General features: G+C 31.7%; 1 protein-coding gene across 5 annotated transcripts in view; it reads right to left on the reverse strand.

Annotated features, from left to right (window-relative positions):
* Positions 1-4,989: 4,989 nt before the first annotated feature.
* The window catches only part of LOC145254166 (phosphatidylinositol 3,4,5-trisphosphate 3-phosphatase TPTE2-like), a 182,844-nt gene continuing 167,389 nt past the window's right edge, over positions 4,990-20,444 (reverse strand). For all 5 annotated transcript variants that reach the window (XM_080113001.1, XM_080113003.1, XM_080113002.1 and 2 more), the window contains exons 13-16: positions 16,684-16,779; positions 14,287-14,360; positions 12,602-12,711; positions 4,990-5,457 (exon numbers count right to left, since the gene is read on the reverse strand). In XM_080113001.1, the coding sequence (XP_079969127.1) occupies positions 12,603-12,711; positions 14,287-14,360; positions 16,684-16,779 (279 nt within the window). In that variant the 3' untranslated portion in view covers positions 4,990-5,457; position 12,602. The remainder of the gene's footprint in view (positions 5,458-12,601; positions 12,712-14,286; positions 14,361-16,683; positions 16,780-20,444) is intronic.

Genomic DNA, 20,444 nt, shown 5'->3' on the forward strand with positions numbered 1-20,444 from the left:
ATACCGGAAATTAAAATTCCGTCCAAATTTCAACCCTGACCAAAATTATTCAAAGTTAGTATCATATAAGATACTAGACTTCACTAGCTACAATATGAGCCAAGTAGCATGCTGCTATGATTAATAGAACCAAACTTATCACCAAAAGTTTGCTATCCCAAAATTAATTCAGTTCTGAGTGGCCGATATTTTGGTCAAGTGATGTAGACACTAGGCTGTACATAAACAGTTACAAATGCAACCAAAAACATCATCTTCTTGATTAGGTAAAAGTGGGCGGTGAAAGAACTAATAACATTTTTTTTTTATTTATTTATTTATTTATTTTTTACTAAGTATTCAAGGGAGGTAACTCGATGAAACTTATTAGACAAGAATATCTGATCATTTTCCATACAATCAGAAAAAATGCTAACATAGCATTATTACGACCTACTTGTAATATAATCAATTGATGTCGACCTTACATAATGAATTGGCTATTTTTTTTTCAAATTCGAAAATTTGATGATTGAAAGTAATATAGAATTCATGGGCTGAAATCCTACCCATTTTCTTTTCAAATTTTAACACACTTAAACAAGATAATTAGGGAAAATTATTTAGTAACTTGAAGAAAATATAAGTAAAAGCAAATAAATTTTGAAGACATTTTCAATTCCTGAATCATGCCGACAGCAATTGAAACATTCTATCTGGGGATTTTTTTTTTATCAATCTTTTTTTCTAGGAACTAAATTTTTAATTTTCTGTTAAAATTTTAAAAAAACTATATTGCAAAATGGTCAGTCTATATACTAAAATAGTTTAAATTCATAAAAAGCTCATATAGAATATATTTTTTTAATGAAATAAGGTTTTATATTATAGTTATTGTTGAAAACAATAAAACTGATGCTTAATATTTTTTAAGTACCTGAAAAATAGTGTGTGTGTGTATATATATATATATAATAAATTAATCCATATTCCAAAAATCATGTAAATTGATTTAGTTTTATTTTTAAACAAGAAATTAAGCAATTAATGGGAATTTGTAGGCATTACAACCAAAATAAGTTTGTTTTTAATTTGTTTAAAAATAGCAGGCAGAACAGTCATTCCTATGATGCTCATAAAGTTTGATTTTCTTATTTAAAAGTAAAATCATTTGATCGTTTTACATGATTTTTGAAATATGATATTTTCGTTTCGTCACTGGTATGCATATAATAGATTTTTCTTTATTTCTGTTATTGTAATAGAGGGGGAATTATGGGCAAAAACCTAAAAAGTTTATGTAAAGAGAAATTCATAAATGAAATCATGGAAGTAATTATAATTCTTACTATAAATGCAAGGGAGTTAACTCATATCGAAAATTATATCTAATCTGTTAATGTCAGTAGCTTAATAGATTAACTACTGAAAATCTAATTTAATTTTTTTTTCTACTAATAAGGCCACATCTGCTAAATTAATATAAAACGAAAAAAAAAAATAATTTATTTGAAAACTGTTCTCCTTTTAGAACTTTCTCAAACTCCATACCGACACTGTGCTTAATGTATTATTACTATCTGAAACTATTCGATCAGTATCTTTTTAATGCTCAATTCAAAATAGAGAAAGTAATGTAATATTTATTTTCTTATGAGATGAACATCCTTCATTACCTCACTGTGTAGCATATGTACATTCATCATATTTTTGCTAATACAGATTAGTATCTCAAAATTCGTAAATCATTATTCAGTTCAGCAAAAATTACAAAACAAAAACAAGCAAAATGTTTCAAATAAACTTTTTAATTATATTTTATGAAATTATTTGATTAATTTCAAAAGCAAAAAGAAAAATCTGTTTTATAAGAGGTAATTCATATGTAACCGGATGCTATTAAAAGAGCAATATACAATCAATTTTGTAAAATATTTTTAATTTTATTTCAAACAGAATAAATTTATATTTGAACATTAAATGTTTCGTTGAAGGAAACATTTTCAATGTAGAGTTTTAGATTTGGATAAATTAACTTTCTGTAATAACTATTTTTTTTTTTTATTATTCAAAATTGTTCAGATTTAATCCAAATGTACAAACAAGTCTGAACAAAGAATGCATGGAAATAGAATGCGTCCTCCTCCGATTTATTAAAAAGAAGAAAAATAAAATGGCTATTTACAAATAGAATATTACATGATGAATACTCTCATTTATTCTTTAAAAAAGGAAAAAAAAAAAAAATAGAAACATTGCGAATACTGATAAAAATAAGCCATTTGTTGGTAATTCTTGAATATATAAACAGAAGCACCAAATAAGAATTTTTCAAAATATATTTTTTATGACTTCTTCCTCTAATATCAACAACATTTCATGAAATACTTGACCTTTCTTGAGTGGCACATTTCAGCAAATTATGTTATAACAAAGCAATTATTTTGTGACAGTATCGACGCCCCCCCCCCAAAGTGTTTGGAAGTGAAAACAGAGGGAATAAGTTTATGAGCAGAATAAAGATATAAGAAGTTGTTCACCAAGATATACAAAAGGCAGCTGAAATAGTATTATATGTTTAGAGTTTATTTTAGGAATAACAATGAATTTTGGGATAGGTAAGGACAGTTTACAGGCAATCTTAAGTTTGCGACGGTTGAGGATAGTTGCGAGTTCGACACTGTTAAAAGCAAATTGAGAAGGACTTTTGGATAATTCGTCACTGGTTTGAGAGAGATAACTATTTTACTAAAATTTATTTTTTTCACACAAGAATTTGGTGGATGCTAAAACCAACAGAAAACATTACAAAAACACTAATAACAAAACGAAGGATTCCCTAGAAAAGTCACTTCTGATTAATTACAAAAAGTGCCCTGGTAAAGTCATTTCTGATTAATTGTAAGATAAAGATTTTTATCTTAAAATTAATCAGAAGTGATTTCTCTGTGGGACATTTTTGTAATTAATCAGAAGTGGCTTTTCCAGGGCATTCATCGTCGAGCCCAAATATCAACTTGTTTTTTGTAATGTTAAATGTTTTGTGTGGTTTTAGCATCCTAAATTCTCTTGAAAAAAAAAAAAAAAAAAATGAATGGGTTTCAGTAAAATTGAGTTATCTCTCTCAGACCAGTGGCGAATTATCGAAAAGTGTCGATTGTGAGAACTTTAAAGGATTGAGATGAGTTTATCACCTGACGGAGATGTGGACCTTAGAGGGTTAATGGTGTCACACACACACACAGTGCAACTGATATTTGCAGAATGTTTGTGTTTTATTTTATTTACTTGTAAACCACACCCCTCAGCAACCACCAAGGTGAGAAATAATGATACAGCTAGAAGAGAAGGGAGAAGAAACAGCATTAGGGTCGACGATATTGTGAGCAGGGGAGCACATGTATCACAATTTTTTATCATAAACAAAAATATAAAAAATAATCGAAATAAAATAATTCTTCTGGTGCTAATTTAATACAAGAGGGATTTAATGAACGACAATGCAATGTTAGAATTTGGGAATTATTTTTTGTCAACTAAAACATTGCTATAATTTCTTTCTTTTTTTCTTACAATTAGTCGACATTTTCTATAGTATTATTTATCAGAAATAATTGAGTATTTTTGCTTTGAAATATTTTTAACTGCTTTATAAATCAGTTAAATAAAAAGGTTTTAAATTCGGCAGCCTCGTAATTCTCACTTCCCATATTTTGTCCTTTAATCCTTACATTCCATGAACAATGTTTCTGACAAAAGAGGAAGAATTGCTGTTTTCTGGGTCATCATTTAATACTTATGGGTTAGTTTTTGACCCGCTTTTTTTTAAGCTCCTTATATAAAGTGATTTCATGCCTTGTCTGGAGCGATTTTCATTTAAAAAAAAATAAAGTCACCTCATAGAATTTTTCTAAAATAAATCTTTATAATTGAAATGCTGTATTCAGTCGAAATTACAAAAAAAAAATTTGTTTTGATTTTATGCAATTTTCAAAATTTGATTTATTTTCTGCGCTAAATTTTAAACAGCTGAGCAAAGAAACTAACAAAACCGAATACAAAAATCCTAATATGAAGAAGAATTTTTATACTTTTTTTTCTTTTTTTTTAAACAAATTATGGTTGATTTTTAGAATTATTGTTTATTGTCAAGTTGTGTGTCTTTGTCTATTTTTGTTTTCTGCTACACGATGAATGCCCTGGACAAGTCCTTTCTGATTAATGTTTATCAGTTTTAAAATAAGAAAACGAACTTGGGTGTTATTTAGAAAACAGAATATTTTTAAACTAGTAAATATGAATCTGAAAGGATATTTCCTGGGCATTCATCATGAAGCAGAAAACCAAAGTAAACAGACACGCAGAACTTTTACGATAGCGATATTCATTTGGAAAAGTGTAAAAAGCCTTTCACAGATGAATTTGAGGTGAACATGAATTTAATTTATAAAAGATTGGTTGTTGGTTGATTAGTTGGTCCTTTATTTGGAAATGAGTTCATAATAATTAAATTGTATTCGAATCTCTGATATCACTAATTCAGTAATGCTTAAACAAATAATGATGAATTTATTCAAAGAGAAAATTCCTCTGTAAAATGAAATGGCTCTTATTTATAATGAAAAATCTTTATGATGTAGATACCCATCACGGAATAAAGATGTCATATTCCAAAAATCACATGAATTCATATTATGTATTTAAAACTAAGAAAATCAAAATTTACAACTTTTAGCAATTAAAGAATTTAATTTAATTTGAATACAATCAAAATCTCGATAGTCGAATTGAGTTGTCGCTCTTCAATCTTAAAACATTCCAGCTCCTGGCTCCCAGCATCTCTATTCCGTGTCAGGTACTTAAATCTCTGATATAAGTTGAATTCTAAACAAGAACCAATGGAACGGCCATTATGCTTGTGAGTGTAAAGAATACCCGTGAATGTCATAATACTTTAGCAGCAGCAATGGTCGGCATTAAGCAGGCAAAAATGTAAAGATTTGTAAATTTGGGGGGGGGGGGGTTCTGATTGCTGAATTACAAGCAAATGATTGAAAGTAAACAATTCTAACCTTTGTTCTAAAGAAGGAAAGGTCAGTATAATTTCACAAAAAGTTGTTGCAAATAACAGAGCAAAATGTCTAAAGAAAAAAAAAATATTTTCTAATCTTGTAATATATTAAGAATTAGCAATCCAAATTTTTCAGGATTTTTTTGATTCAATAAAAAAAAAGTGTTATTAAAAAAATAATTTTACTGATTCCTATCAAAATATATTTTGTTTTAGCAGAACATGTTGAAATCCATCGATATTTTGAACTTAAAGATTCTAGGAATAAACATGAAAAAAAATAAAAAATAAAAAAACTGCAGTGAAATCCAACATGTTGGGGAGAGAGGTGATGTTCGGCAGAATCTGTTAAGGAAAAGTTTGGACAACAATGCTGCAGTAAGGATTGTTCTGGAATGTGTTGAGTGCTGGAAAATAAATAAAACCTTAATTATATATCTTGAACATCATGGACTGAACTTTAAAAACAAACAAACCAACAAAAAGTAACTAAATATTTTATCACCATCTCATTGAAAAGTTGATACTTATAACTACACATATTTCTTACTTCTTCAAAAAAACCTTATTAAAATAATATAATAGAAATTATCTGAAATCGGTACAAAAATCTCTTTATAAAATTCCAGTGAAATTAGAGATGAACAATGCAAAGATTTGAACTAAAAATTTAATCTTAATAATTTTCATTAAAAAATATGTACTTAATGATTATGGCTTGATTTTTTTTTTTCCCAATGGAATCCTACACCTACCAGAAAAATGGCAAATGGTTCTTGCAATTTTTTTAGTCATAAAAAATTGGGATTATTGAACAAATGCCAATATCATTAGATATTATAAATTTTGTATTATTTGGACTAGTGTTCTCATCTTGAATGTTATTTTCACAACATTTTGATCAATGTGACCTCCGACCTTTAGGTATAGCTTGTTGAACTTGGGACTCGGCACAGAAGCTTTTATTTGATTCATAAGGGTAGCATTCTTTTGTTTCATCACTTGGTAGAATGACTGGATAGAAGTTTTAAGTAATTCACAATTGTATTTTGAGTATTAATTTATTTTTATTTCGGACTATTATTCTCATCCTTTATTAGTTGTTATTTTTCATCTTTTATTGGTTTGTTTATTCACAACGTTTCGGCCAACTATTCCTACAACTAATAAAGATGAGAATAATAGTCTGAAATAAAAATAAATTAATATATATAATGCTCATCTCAAAAATGAATTCCAATTAAGGAATAATATATATGTATTTTGAGTATCGCCCATACTGAGGATTGAACCTTTAACCCTCATTAGTATAAATTTTACAACTTAATTTTATCAATTACTTTATCCACCATGCCATGGATCCTCAGAGTGAGTAACACCTAAAATACAATTGCAAATAACTTAAAGACTTCTACTCAGTCATGACTGACATAACAAAAGCATGCTAATCCCGTAGATGAAATAAAAGAATTGCATTCAAAATTCCATGCAGATTCCAGAGTTACAAATCCTCATCTCAAAAATTCAAAAACCTAATGATATAAACTATCCTATTAATAAGAAAATTTGTTGAAAATTTTTTTCACAAATTAAAAAACAAACAAAATACAAGGAAAAAATAACTCAAGATTTTATTTCTTTAAAAAAAAACTTTCATTGATAGAGATTTCGAACCCATAAAAAGTTTTTGTTTTTATATATACATTTCAGGAATTATACAATTATAAGACTAAAAAATATCAAAAGAAAAAACATTTTTAATATAAAAAGGTGCACTTTATACCCTCTATTCAAGATAAAACTATTGATTTTAAAATTACAAAACTAATGTGAACTGGCGTTTCACATCAAATATTTGTCTGAAAAACTCAACCTGGCTCCTCCCTTTAGGTTTGCATTTATGAATATCCGCAGGCTTAGAACTTAGATGATGTTGAATCATTTCTCCTTGTAAACACCCCAGATATATTAGCATTAAGTGAAACTAACCTACACTCCTCCATTCCCTCTAACCATTTTAACATGCCTGGTTATCTCCCACTCTGCCGTAAGGACTCAGACAGACATATGCACGGGCTTGGAGTCTACATTCATAACACCCTCCCCCTAACTAGAGAAACAAAACTAAAATCAGACGACCATGCCTTTATGTGCTTCAGACTAAACATGCAACATAATATTAGCTAATTGTATTTTCTCTACTGCTCTCCCTCAAACCAAGACTGTACCCTAATAAACAAAGTCTCTGACAGCATAGATATAACACTCTCCCTCGAGACTAGTGCACAAGTACATGTATTTGGTGACTTCCATGTCCACCACAGTAACTGACTTAGATTCTCTACTTACACAGGCATAGCTGGTAGGATAACACATAGCTTTTCTATATCTCATTCCCTATCACAGACAGTTATTTTTCCGACACGTTTCCCAGACCAGCAAGATCAGCATGCCTCACTTCTAGATCTATTTCTGACCACAATTCCCGGTGATTGTATAACAAATGCCCACAGCCAACTCGGGAATGCTGATCACGTTGTGATAATGTTAGAAATCGCCCTTAATTCTCGAGCCAAAACTGAAGACCCACTGCTCAAAACAACAAGGTATTACAAAAAGGCTGACTGGGAAGCTATCAGGGATCTCATCAGAGATGCCCCATGGGGAAATATCTTTTCTCTTCCAGCTGAACAGTGAGCAAATGAGACTACTGAATGGTTCAAAACTGCAATTGAAGCACATGCTCCCACACGGAAATTCTATAACAAGCCCCACTTTCCCCAATGGTTTACGTTTACTTGTGCAGCTACCATTGCTCAAAGGCAGCATGTATACCACAGATCCAACCAACATAAGTCCAGTTCAAACAGACAGAGGTATGTAGAAGCTAGAAGTAATTGTAAGAGAGAAATAGCAACAGCTAAGACAGAATACACTGAAACCACCAGAAAATGCATCAAAACACAGAAATTAGAAGCCTGTGATTTTTGGAAAATCTACAACAGTATAGTACATAATGGGCAGTCAGCGATTCCCTCACTATCAAACAATCATGAGGTTGAAAAATCACCCCTTCTCTGGTACATGGTATCATAAAATACCTAGGTACCTCAAAAGCATGTGCACCCGATCTCATTCCGGCTGTGCTATTAAAAAAAATGCTCCGTTGAGGTTGCTCCAGTTCTCTCCAAACTTCACAACAAATGCCTTAACTAATCTTGCTTTCCTAACTGCTGGAAAACCACTTCTGTGGTACCAGTTTTCAAGAATTATGGCAAAAGAACTGACCCATTAAATTATCATCCCATTAGCCTTCTTCTGCTTTTCACCAAAATATTTGAGTCCATAATTAATCAAGCTCTAGTCGAACACCTAATAGCTGCTAAACTCCTGACCGACAAACAATATGGATTTAGGCAAACCCGTTCCACAGCTGATATCCTAACTGTAATCTCTGAACGTATATACCGTTCACTAGACAAAACAGGAGAGGGTAGAGTGGTAGCCCTCGATATATGTAAGGCTTTTGACAGGGTATGGTACAATGGTCTTCAAAGGAAAATTAGATCATGCAGTATCACTGGAAGAATGCATAATGTAATTAAATCCTTCTTAAGTAAGAGAAAAATCCAGGTTGTCCTCGACGGTCATACATCTAAACAATATGATATAAATGCAGGAGTACCTCAGGGGTGTATCGGTGGACCTTTATTATTTCTGATATTCATAAATGACCTCTCTGATAAAATTGTTTGGGAGATTGATATATTTGCTGATGACACTACTCTCTATAACAGGCACGAAGGGAAAACAAATGAACATATATCTAAGGAAATGGAAGAAACACTGGAAGATGACCTCAAGTCTGTAGTGGAATGGGGACAAAAATGGATAATCACATTCAATGCTGCCGAGACTAAGCTTGTTTCCTTCAATAATTACAGGAAACCTTCTCTACAACCAATAACAATGGCCAAGAACATATTACCCAAAAGTACTTCCTTTAAACTCCTCGGCCTAACATTTACAGGGAACATGAACTGGAATAGATACATTGAGAGCATAGCCAAGGCTGCTGTGAAGAAGATGGGCTCTCTCTACCGTGCTGGAAAACTACTTACGCCTGAAAGTATCTTGTACCTCTATAGAGTCACCATTCGCCCATGTATAAAGTACTGTTGTCACGTTTGGGCTGGTGCATCTGCTACCTGTCTCTCACAGGGTTAAAAATAGTCGCCAACCTGATAGGTTCTGAACTGTCATTTAGGCTTCAGCCTCTGTCCCATCGACGAAATATTGCATCCCTCTGCCTGTTCTACAAGTACTTTAATGGTAAATGCTCTAACAAACTATAAGCAGTTGTACCCCCTTGACGTGAACACCTCGACAAACCCGACAAGCAGCTAAATCCCACCCCTTCACAGTAGAGATCCCTAGATGCAAGAAGGCTTTCTACTCCAATAGTTTCTTCCCCAGAATTGCCAGACTTTGGAACTTCCTTCCCAGATTCTGCTTTCCCAATTGTACTGACATGCAGAAGTTCAAGTGTAATGTGAACAGACATCTCCCTTCATAATACCCCTGCAACTTATGTCCCCGATAGTAGCCCCCTACTTCAAAGTGGCACTGTGCCTTGTTTGGGGCGAAAATTGAATAAAAAAAGAAAAAGTTTCATTAATGTAAACCAGTTTGAACATTTGTCCGGGTCCTGATGCATGTTGCATTGGGGATAAATTCAACTCGTTTCCTTTTTTAGAGGAAATTTCTATTTCAAAATCACAAGCGATTCTCAGTTGCATGTATATCCCGCCCAGGTGAGATAATGTTAATTATTTGCAGAGTAATGTTGCCGTCTTCCCATGTACATCACCTAGTATTCCCAAACATCCAACCATCTGTTAATAACTAGGATCAATATAATTTAACTTTGGTGATCTAACGAGAAGTACCTTAAGATTATGTTGTATAGTTTGCATATTTGAGGAGATGAAGATTTAAATTTTGGTTTCTTTCATTACAACAAAAAAATTCCAAGTATATAAGAATGAAAAACAAACATTTCTTTTATCAATTAGGTGACTTATTCAAGATCGAAAATCTACAAAGACCCAATAATTTTGCATATAACAAAATATTTGTATTTTTTACAAAGGAGTCACCTCTTATCAAGGTCCGGAGGCCATTCAAGGATAAGGGTTAATGAGTATATGGTAATCAATGGGACAATATCATAGTCATCGTTAGTAGTGGAAATTTGGTAAATTGGATTACTTAAGGGGATGGCTTATCAAAAACTTGTTTACATGTGACTTGAAGACAACCATATTGTAGTCAGCTGGAAAGCAGACAAACGGAACAGAATTCTACAGAGGGGGGGGGCAGTTCTAAGAGAAAATCTTTGTTAATGGAATCCACGTTTAGGCACAGATAAAGAGTGGGGAAAGTTGTTGATAGTGGTTTCAACTAGATGAGTCTTTTTTGTGAAAGTTTGGCAAAGGGGGGGGGGCACAGATTGGAGCTCAGACAAACACTAAAAGACATGTTCAATAATAAGAAAATAATATAGAGAGCAAAAAGTGGATCTTCGGTTTACGTTTGGAAGTTGCGTAACTCTGGCCTCCATTATTTTGTCCTTTAGTCCTCACATTCCATCAGCAATCTTTCTGACAAAGATGGAAAAATTGCTGTTTTCTGATTCACAATCTATTCCATCTAACACTTATTATTTGCATCTTCTTGACCATGACGTATTTTTTTAGCTCCCTACACCAAGCAGCTTCATGCCTTGTCTGGAGCACTTTCCGTAAAAAAAAATGTTTTATGTTCAAAGCAACTTCATGATTAATATAAATTAATTTTATGTTCCACCAAAGCATCGGACAATGTGATCTTTGCAATGATTTTTTATGGAAAAAAACTTTTCAACAAAACTTGAAGAGTTTAAATTGATCAGAAGAAAATAAATACGTAAACTGGGATTATCCTGGAGGACTATTTACATTTGTTTCTTTTCTTTTTTTTTGTTCATTCCATTTAATGGTTGCCAATCACCGACTTCAATTTGTCAAGAAAAGGGCAAAATAACAGCATTGTTGCTGTAACCAGACGTGCGCCCCCCCCCCGACAGAACGGCGACTCCCAACGTCATGTATCGTGGATTTTTCATTTGACTATTCCTCTTATGGCTGCATCGTCATTTTCTCGCTGGCAACTATCGATGGGAACACACACGCGGTTTCACAAAAGTAGAAATATGATAAGTCATGGAATAAAGAAAGGAAAAACACAAACGCCAGTGTTTCACATATAATTGACTTATGAGTGTGTGTGTGTGTGTCTTCCCCCTGTTCTATCAATGTTACGTTCGTCTGTCAGTCGCAATTCGTCTATTTCTGATTCAGTCAACTCAAAAAAACTGTCCAACTGTTGTTGTTATCAACTCCCATCCGCCGTCAAGGGCATCTAGTTGTCAACTACTGTCCCCTCTATGTTGATATCTCAGGTTGCCCACCCCACACTGGCCACCGGAAGATGCCCTTCCCTGTCTTATCAGTAGGTTTCTATTGTTATTGTTTGCTACTTCCTATCTATTGTTGATTGTAGGATATTTCTGATTTCTTTGTTTATTCTAAGCCATTTCCTATCCCTTTGTCTATTCCCTCCCCCTCTCAGCACTTAGTGGCTCAAGCCCACCTCAGGGCCATTTTATAGTATCACACTGCCTTCAACAATGAAAATGGTTGGCAATTACTTTACAGCAATAATCTTTTGAATTCCACTTTTAACATTCGTTATTTGTTAAATAACAGGATTGGATTAAAACTGATTCTTTAAGCATGATTTATGTGCACATGACGTGATGGTCAAAGTAGTCATCCAAATTTTGAAATATAATTTTCAAAAATTTCATTTGCATATTTTCTGCATCTTGATCCAATTTTGAATTGTATAAGATTATGTTTATTCTGAATAATCTTCATCAGATCACTTTCAACTGATTTTTCCAATTATTTGAACATTTTCTGTATGTTATTCAATAAATTGAACAAACATTTTTTAAAAACTTTTTTCACTCCAAAACAAGTCATATTGCCACTTGCTATTTAGGAACATGTCTAACCGGGGACTGTGGGGAGTTGAGCAATGGGATATCAATTCACAGTATATTTAAACCATTGCAGGTTAGTATAATCAAAGAAGCAAGAAACAGGGAGGGAATTACAAAGTCTATCAGTACAATGGAAGAAACTATTAGAGTAGAAGACTTTCCATCATCTATGGACCTCAACAGAGAACAGGTTGGATCTTGATGTTAGTTGGGAGTATATATATATATATATATATATATATATATCAAAGAGGACACAAAAGTGCATCTATTTTGGTTAATCATATGTAAAATACCTTTTATCTAATGTGATTTGATTGAATATAATTTGTTATGGATAAATGCTTTTGAAATCATCTACTGATGAAACAGTATTTTTAACCACAAGAGGTGAAAATAATGATTAAATGGTATTAAAAAAAAATTAATTAAATAAAACAAACCTCAATCGATGACATCTTCAAAAACGACACAAATGGAAAAATTTTCTCTGTAATAATTCCAGTATTTTTCTCTGTGGGGATTGTCTATTTCAACTCGTGAAAGATACAACCTGCAGACAATAATGAAAGAACCATTTAAAGCAAAATTATCCAGAAGATACAGACAGGGATAAATTAAAAAGAAAGTGAGAAAGAATATATATAGCTAGTAATAATTGAGGGGGGGGGGCATATTTTTTGTTTTCATTTCCAGAAGATTAATACTAGCAAAAAGGGAAGACAATACAAATTTTTTTCTAAATGTTCTAAGATATTAAAATAAATATCTTAAGAATAAAATATGTTTTTCAAAATAAAAAGTTACATAAAATAATACATTCCATCCGTTTTATAATATTTATAAAAAAAAATATTTATTTTAAAATTAATTATTTTGAAATATAGATTGTTACATTTTATTTGTAAATTTAAAAATGATTTATTTTGAAGTATTATTGCTAAATTTAAAAAAATCATCAAAATAGATATTAACTTTTATTTTATTAAAGAAATATATTAAAAACACACACACACACACACACACACTCACGCTAAAAATATTCCTATTTAATTACTGCATTTTACATCATTTTTTTTTTTTAATTCAAATCAATTCAATAAATATTCTGATAAGTAATTTTTTTGTGTTATTTTCTTACTTTATTGAACAGAAAAGTTTGCTTGGAAAAAAAACTTTACTTTTGGATTTTTTTCTCTTTTCACTAGTGTCACTCTTCTGAAAATGAAAACAAAAAGTATTTCTGGCGAATTAAAGCACATTTGTGACCTATATATATATATATATATATATATACACACACACTTTTTTCTTAATTGATCCAAGAGAAATAAATGAATAATGATCATAGCAATTGTTATTGCTTAATTAAAGAAATTTCGGTATTTTCCTTTGTAGACAATGTGAAACAATTGCTGAGGAAATTATAGTAAATGACATTACATATTTTTAAAATTAAATAAAATTATTATAACTATCTTTCATTTTTATAAAAAAAAATATTTGCAAATTATTCAAATTTAAATCCAATTTGCCTCGGTTCACCATTGCAATAACAATTTTTTTTTTTTTTTTTACTTCAAAGAGATGTACTTTTACTTGTGGTCTTTAATTATCTGAAATTGGTAATGAAAATATCTCCATAGAATTGCATTTAAATTAGAGATGAACAATGCAAAGATTTGCACTAAAAATTTAATCCTTACAATTTTCATTAAAAAATATGTAGTTAATGATTATGGTTTCATTTTTTTTTTTCCGGTGGAATCCTACACCAACCAGAAAAATGGCAAATGGTGATTCCAAATTATGACATTATTTTTAGTTATAAAAAAACATTGTTGAACAAATTATAGATTTTGTATTATTTGAACTAGTTTTCTCATTTTGAGTGTTATTTTCACATTTTGGTCTATGTGACCTTCGACCTTCTTTAGGTATAGCTTGTGGAAGTTGGGAATCAACACAGAAACTTTTATTTAATTCACGAGTGTAGCATTCTCTTGTTCTGTCAGCCTTGACTGGATAGACGTCCCAAGGAATTCACAATTCGAACTTGTATTAATGAATCTTTTTTTTTTTTTTTTTTTTTTTTTTTTTCACTTCAAAGAGATGGACTTTTACTTACTTGTGGTCTTCAATAAATGAAGTGTGAAACCAAAAATAAAATGGACACTGGTCATAGCCTTTTGGCAGCCTTTTCTGAAAAGAAAATGATGAAGACTAAAATTGCACACAATGTAATTAACCCAAAAATTAAATCAATTTATCATCAAATTAAATATAATTAATGTTTGTTAATCATGTTTTTATATGTTAACAAATAGCAAACAAAGGTTTTGTCCCTGATAAATTCAGACAACATACAAAGTATCATATCATTAGACAAGATAAAAAAAAAAGAATAAAAAGTGGATTGATGCTGTTGAATTTTGATCCAAGATTTTCATTGTAAATTGCCTTATCCTCCCTTTCGTTATCAATGATTAGCCATTTGAATTGGAACACAAAATAAAAAGTACAAATTGAAATCTTTTTAAGATGTTTCCAAATATCTCTAACAGATTTTATGGCTGTCAACTGGTCACACTTTTGTTTGAAATCGCATTTTCATCCCAAGATCTCACCATAAGATGGATTCATCACAAGAATGCATCTGTTCTTGTTTTGCTTGAGATAAAAAAAAAAACATAAAACAGAATATCTGAACCAAATCATCAATAACATAATTGGCAACAAACTTTCGTCATGTAACAGCATCAATGGAGGGTTACAAGTAATCCAAATATGATCAGTTTGGAGATGGGGGGAGGGTACTACATATCAAAGCCTAGAAACCACACTTAGGCTGAGAGTTAAACACGGTGATGATCAGTAATGGTGGAACTTGGGTATGGCTTAAATATTTAAGAGGACAGTTCAACAAAAACTAATTTACATTAGACTTAAAAAACACTATCTCATAGTCAGGTGGAAAGCAGCCCCACAGTATTGTGTTTCGCAGACAGTTCTAGGAGGAAACTCTCAGTAAATTTAGTTCTAGGTACAGGTAGAGAGCGAGGGATATTGTTGACAGTCATGGTAGCTAGGCAAATATTTGTTGTGAATGTTTTATAGGGGACCATAGATTGCAACTCAGTCGAGCACCTCCTATAAAATTAACTACAGAGCAGAGTTAGATTTGCAACATCTTTTCTGTGAGAAAAGAGGAAGTAGGAAAGCAAAAAGGTCTTGGCCCACTAGATTTTAAAGACAGTTTTGTATTTTATAAAGGCAGGAAAGGGTACTCTTAGCAACTCCACCCCAGATCTGACAACAGCACTCTATCTTAGGATAGATTTTGCTCTGGTACAGGTAGACGATTACGTCAGAAGTGAAATAATTTCTAGCGTGATAGAATGATTAATTTTTTCAGCGATTTCAGCAATAGATCTGATGGAGGTCTTCCATTTCAGATCAGTCGAAAAAAAATTTGTCAAAGCAAGATACTTTCTCCAAACATAAGCTGTTCATTTCACTTGAAGCCAAGTAAAGATTAGAGCATTGGTGGTGAAAAGATAGAAGTTTGGTTTGTGATGCGTTAAAAGTTGTTGAGATTGAGCATACCGATCTGTAAAGAATAAAAAAATGTGTTCAAAACTCTGATCTTGATTAGTTAAAACCAAATACCGAGTTACAGCTATACAAGAAATTTATTTACAAACGGAGTATAAATAACATAAGAACATTTGCGTGTGGTGTAATACCTAATATGAAAGGTTTGTTGTGTGTACCAAGTCTTATTAAAGTTCGTTAGCATTGCTGTATTTCAGGAATAATTGATCGTTCTTGATAATTCATTATGTTCGATTGTTCTTGGTCGATATTAAAGTCTATGAAGGATCAGATTGCCTTACTTTATAAGTCTGTTTGTTGCTCTCCGAGTGTATTGTCATAGAGCATGCAAATCTTTACATGTGACCAGCTTGATGCGCAGGCGAGAGAGAAGAAGGGAAATAAACGGAAGACTAGGGTTAAGTGTCACCAGAACTGAAGGTCAGATCATGTCATTGTGTCGTATGCCTGATGATCTTTTTCTGCGTGGGTGTGTGCCACCTTACATAGCTTGCTTTGTGTCTGTGTGTTCGAGTTAGACACAAAGTGCATTGAGCGGTTTTAACAGTTCACTATAAGTAACTAGCCATTTATCCTGCCATTTGAGATTTCCTTAATCACCTGGCTCTATCAATCTCTCACCATATTGGGAAAGAATCATCGTGAATGAACTTGATTACTTGAGTGCCTCTCCATTGACATTATTCGAGGGAAGGCTTCAGCCTGCCAAGCTAACAACACATAGGGTCAAACTTTCTGATGTTTTTGATATATCCACAAACACTTTTGAACATGTATAAAAACTGAATTTTAAAAAAATATATATTGCAGACATTTTCTTTTTGATATTTTTTTTTTTTATTCTTCTATCTTTAACTAATATATCTTGATCTGAAATAAAAACTTTTATGTACATTTAGAAAATACTCACACTTGAAGAATTAAACTTTATTTTAACATCACCGACCAAAGCAGGACTGTTCTGAAGGTTGATGACAATGCTGTCACTGTCTGTATAATTTATCACCTAGCAAGAGACACAAACAAAATAAAAACAATGATTAAATATCAAAGATGGTCAAAGGAATGCGGCTATTGTTTATGACAAATTGCATAACATAGTCAACTCCTGAAACCATGAATACAAATCATGTCTTGAAATTATATGTATATGTATATATATATATAAATGTTTAGAGGTACAGAATTTATATATAGTTTTAAAAAAAGCGGGAGAAAAAATTCAAAGTTTTCTTTTTGCCGGCACAAAGAAGGTTGTTTCTCTTCGGGGAACTTTGAATTTTTTCTTCCGCTTTTTTTTTTTTTTTTTTTTTTTCTCCCTCGTTGTGCCAATATTTTAATCGTTTTTAAATGTAAATAAATTTAATTAGTGTCCCTGTACTTTTGGCACATTTAATAAGTTCCCCATTAGAACTCTTTATTTTTGACACAATATTATTTAGGTTGCTATCGATTTTCTCCTGACGAGATGATAGCCGAAAGAGCTCTCGAGAAACTTCCACCTATAACTTTTTAAAAAATATGTACATATATATATATATATATATATATATATATATATATATATATATATATTTATAGTGAATTTCAAATTAAAAATATCGAGAAATACGAAATTTGTAGTAACATTAAATTTACTAAAGCCAAAAGATTTATTTTTATTCTTCTATGAGTATATTTTAAAATTATTTCTATATAAATAAAACAGTAGATGTATGTATGTATGTGTGTCTGTGTGTAAATATTTGACTGATAACTTCTTAAAATACAGGTCACAACACTGAAATTAATAGTAAATAGTAATCATAGACCAAGGATGGTTTATGAGTAAAATCTTTGTTTGGATGGATGAAAAATGTGTACAGACATATATCGGCAAGTTGAAATGCAAAAATGTTCATTTTAACTTGCCGACATATTTGTATTAGTTTGTGCATACATAAAACTAATCATAGCTAAAAGTGATTTAATTTTAAAACTTTCTTATCTATCTGTAGAGTTAGCTCAAATGGTAGGAAAGATGGCTAAAGCGCTAAATGCTTTGGTTTCAATTTTAGCTGATGGCACCCAAGTCATTTTTTTTTTTTTTACTTTTGAAATCAGTACTCTATATAGGTAAAATCAATAGATAATTAGTTCTGTAATAATAAATACAAAATACAATGTGTGATATGCAAGGAGTTCTCCATTAGTAGTAGAATTAAACTATTGCATATATGCATAAAACAACACATAATAACCAAGGCAGCTTCATTCCAGAAACATATCACTAAAAATATATGAGTAGAAATATTAGCTACTGAAAAGGATTCAGGTAATCTCAGAATTAAGAAGTCACTATTAATAAGAAAATTCAACTCCAAAATAAACAAAACAGTAGAGCTCCCTTGCACCTTTTTGGTATAATGACATATGATTTTTCCATCTGCTTCCAGATACAATAGATCATTAAAAACAAGTGCCATATAGAATTTAAGTATGTTTTCTGAAATTATCAATCAGTTACATTTAATTTCATCATTTTTTACATTAATTCCAGCATACCTAACTCTCTCAAACAAAGAAGTCATAGTAAAATTTATTTTACAGTTAAATCATTCTTTTATATTTCTGCACACAATGCCTGATTGTCACTGATGATTGTGAAAGCATGAAACACTTGTGTCTATAAAAATAATATATATTTAGGATTACTAAAGTTGAGCCCTGTTTGAGAAATAAAGAACAAAATGGCAATAAAATAGTGTTATGCAATGTTCACGACTTCCTCTCGTTTGAACACTCTTTACTGTTGTGCCTGCATTTAGTATTTATAAGTGTTAAATTTTCCCTAATTCTCATGGCAATTGATGCTGGCCCGAAGATAACGTCCTAGCAAATGAAGTCAAAGGTGACTTTGTAGCAGGGTTTGAATCTCCTGACCAGTAAGAATTGTCACTTCCTGCACTGATGATTGCAAAAGCATGAAACACTGGCGTCTGTAGGTATAAAATAATTATTAATATTAAATATATATATATATATATATATATATATATATATATATATATATATATATATATACAGTGATGATCATATTTATTGGCACGGTAAAATAAGTTAAATTTTGTCTAATAAATTCTAAAAAAGGGATTAAATTAAAGAAAATAACAAAGTATATTATGTATTTTTAACTGGCCTTTCCGATGCAGCAATCGGATTTTAGAAAAAATAAATAACAAAGGAACAACAAACATAATTGCAAAAAACCCTTGTTCAAAATTATTGGCACGATTTATTTAATAATCAATTGTATAGCCTTTGGCCTTGATTACCTTCCTCAGTCGCTTTTCATAGTTTACAACCAAGTTGTTGCACTCTTCAGTAGTAATTTTAGCCCACTCTTCCTGACAATGATCCTCCAATTGAATAAGATTCTTAGGCTTCCTTTGCATTACCCTCAATTTTAATGTTCTCCATAAATTTTCAATTGGATTAAGGTCTGGGCTTTGTGATGGCCACTCCAAAACATTAATATGATTGTCCTCAAGCCATTTCTTAGTCAGTTTAGCCGAATGCTTTGGGTCATTATCTTGCATGAACCACCAACGACGACCAAGTGAGAGCTCTTTAGCAGAGTCTTTCAGGTTTTCATCCAATATTTTAACATAATCTTCCTTTTTTATGCTACCTGTGACCTTAACAAGTCGCCCTGGTCCAGAGGCAGCAAAGGATCCCCAAAACATCAAACTGCCTCCACCGTGCTTCACTGTGGGTATGGTGTTCTTAGGCAGGAAAGCTTCGCCAGATTTTCTGTAAATATAAGACACTTTATTATGGCCAAATAACTATTTTCGTTTCGTCAGTCCATAGAAAACGTTTCCAGAATGCAACAGCTTTATCAATATGACGTTTTGCAAAGGCTAGCCTTGCTTTCAGGTGCATAGGCTTCAATAAGGGAGTCTTTCTCGGACGACATGCTTTTAAACCAGCTCTCTTCAAAACTCTACCAACTGTATGTCGAGATACATTCACTCCAGAGGTGCTCTGTTCATCAACAATCTCCCCAACAGAGATCCTTGGGTTTTGTTTTACTTGTCGAACAATTTTCCGTTCATCTCTTAGGGAAAGAATCCTTTTTCTCCCTCTACCCTCTAAACTCATAATGTGGCCTTGCGATTTGAACTTGTTTATTATGGCTCTAACAGTGGATTTGGGAAGGTTTAGCTTCTTTGAAATCTTATCATAGCCCTCCCCATTGGTATGGCATGCTACAACAAGCTTCCTGACGTCTTCGCTGTGTTCCTTAGTTTTAACCATGGCGATTGAAAATTATAATTTAGTCACTTATAATAGTTTAAATAAATCGCTATCTAAAAATTATCTGAAAAAAATTATTCACTGAATTAGCGTTAAACAAGCATAATATGGCTATAAAAAAGTTCAGAAAGCACGTAAACCGGAAATTGATTGATATTATACTGATACTAAAAGAAAAACAAAGCCGTGCCAATAATTTTGAACAAGGGTTTTTTGCAATTATGTTTGTTGTTCCTTTGTTATTTATTTTTTCTAAAATCCGATTGCTGCATCAGAAAGGCCAGTTAAAAATACATAATGTACTTTGTTGTTTTCTTTAATGTAATCCCTTTTTTAGAATTTATTAGACAAAATTTAACTTTTATTTTACCG

This window comes from Euprymna scolopes, chromosome 3, assembly GCF_053919585.1.
Source record: "Euprymna scolopes isolate OS-2025 chromosome 3, ASM5391958v1, whole genome shotgun sequence".
In the NCBI taxonomy this organism is placed as follows: Eukaryota; Metazoa; Mollusca; class Cephalopoda; order Sepiida; family Sepiolidae; genus Euprymna; species Euprymna scolopes.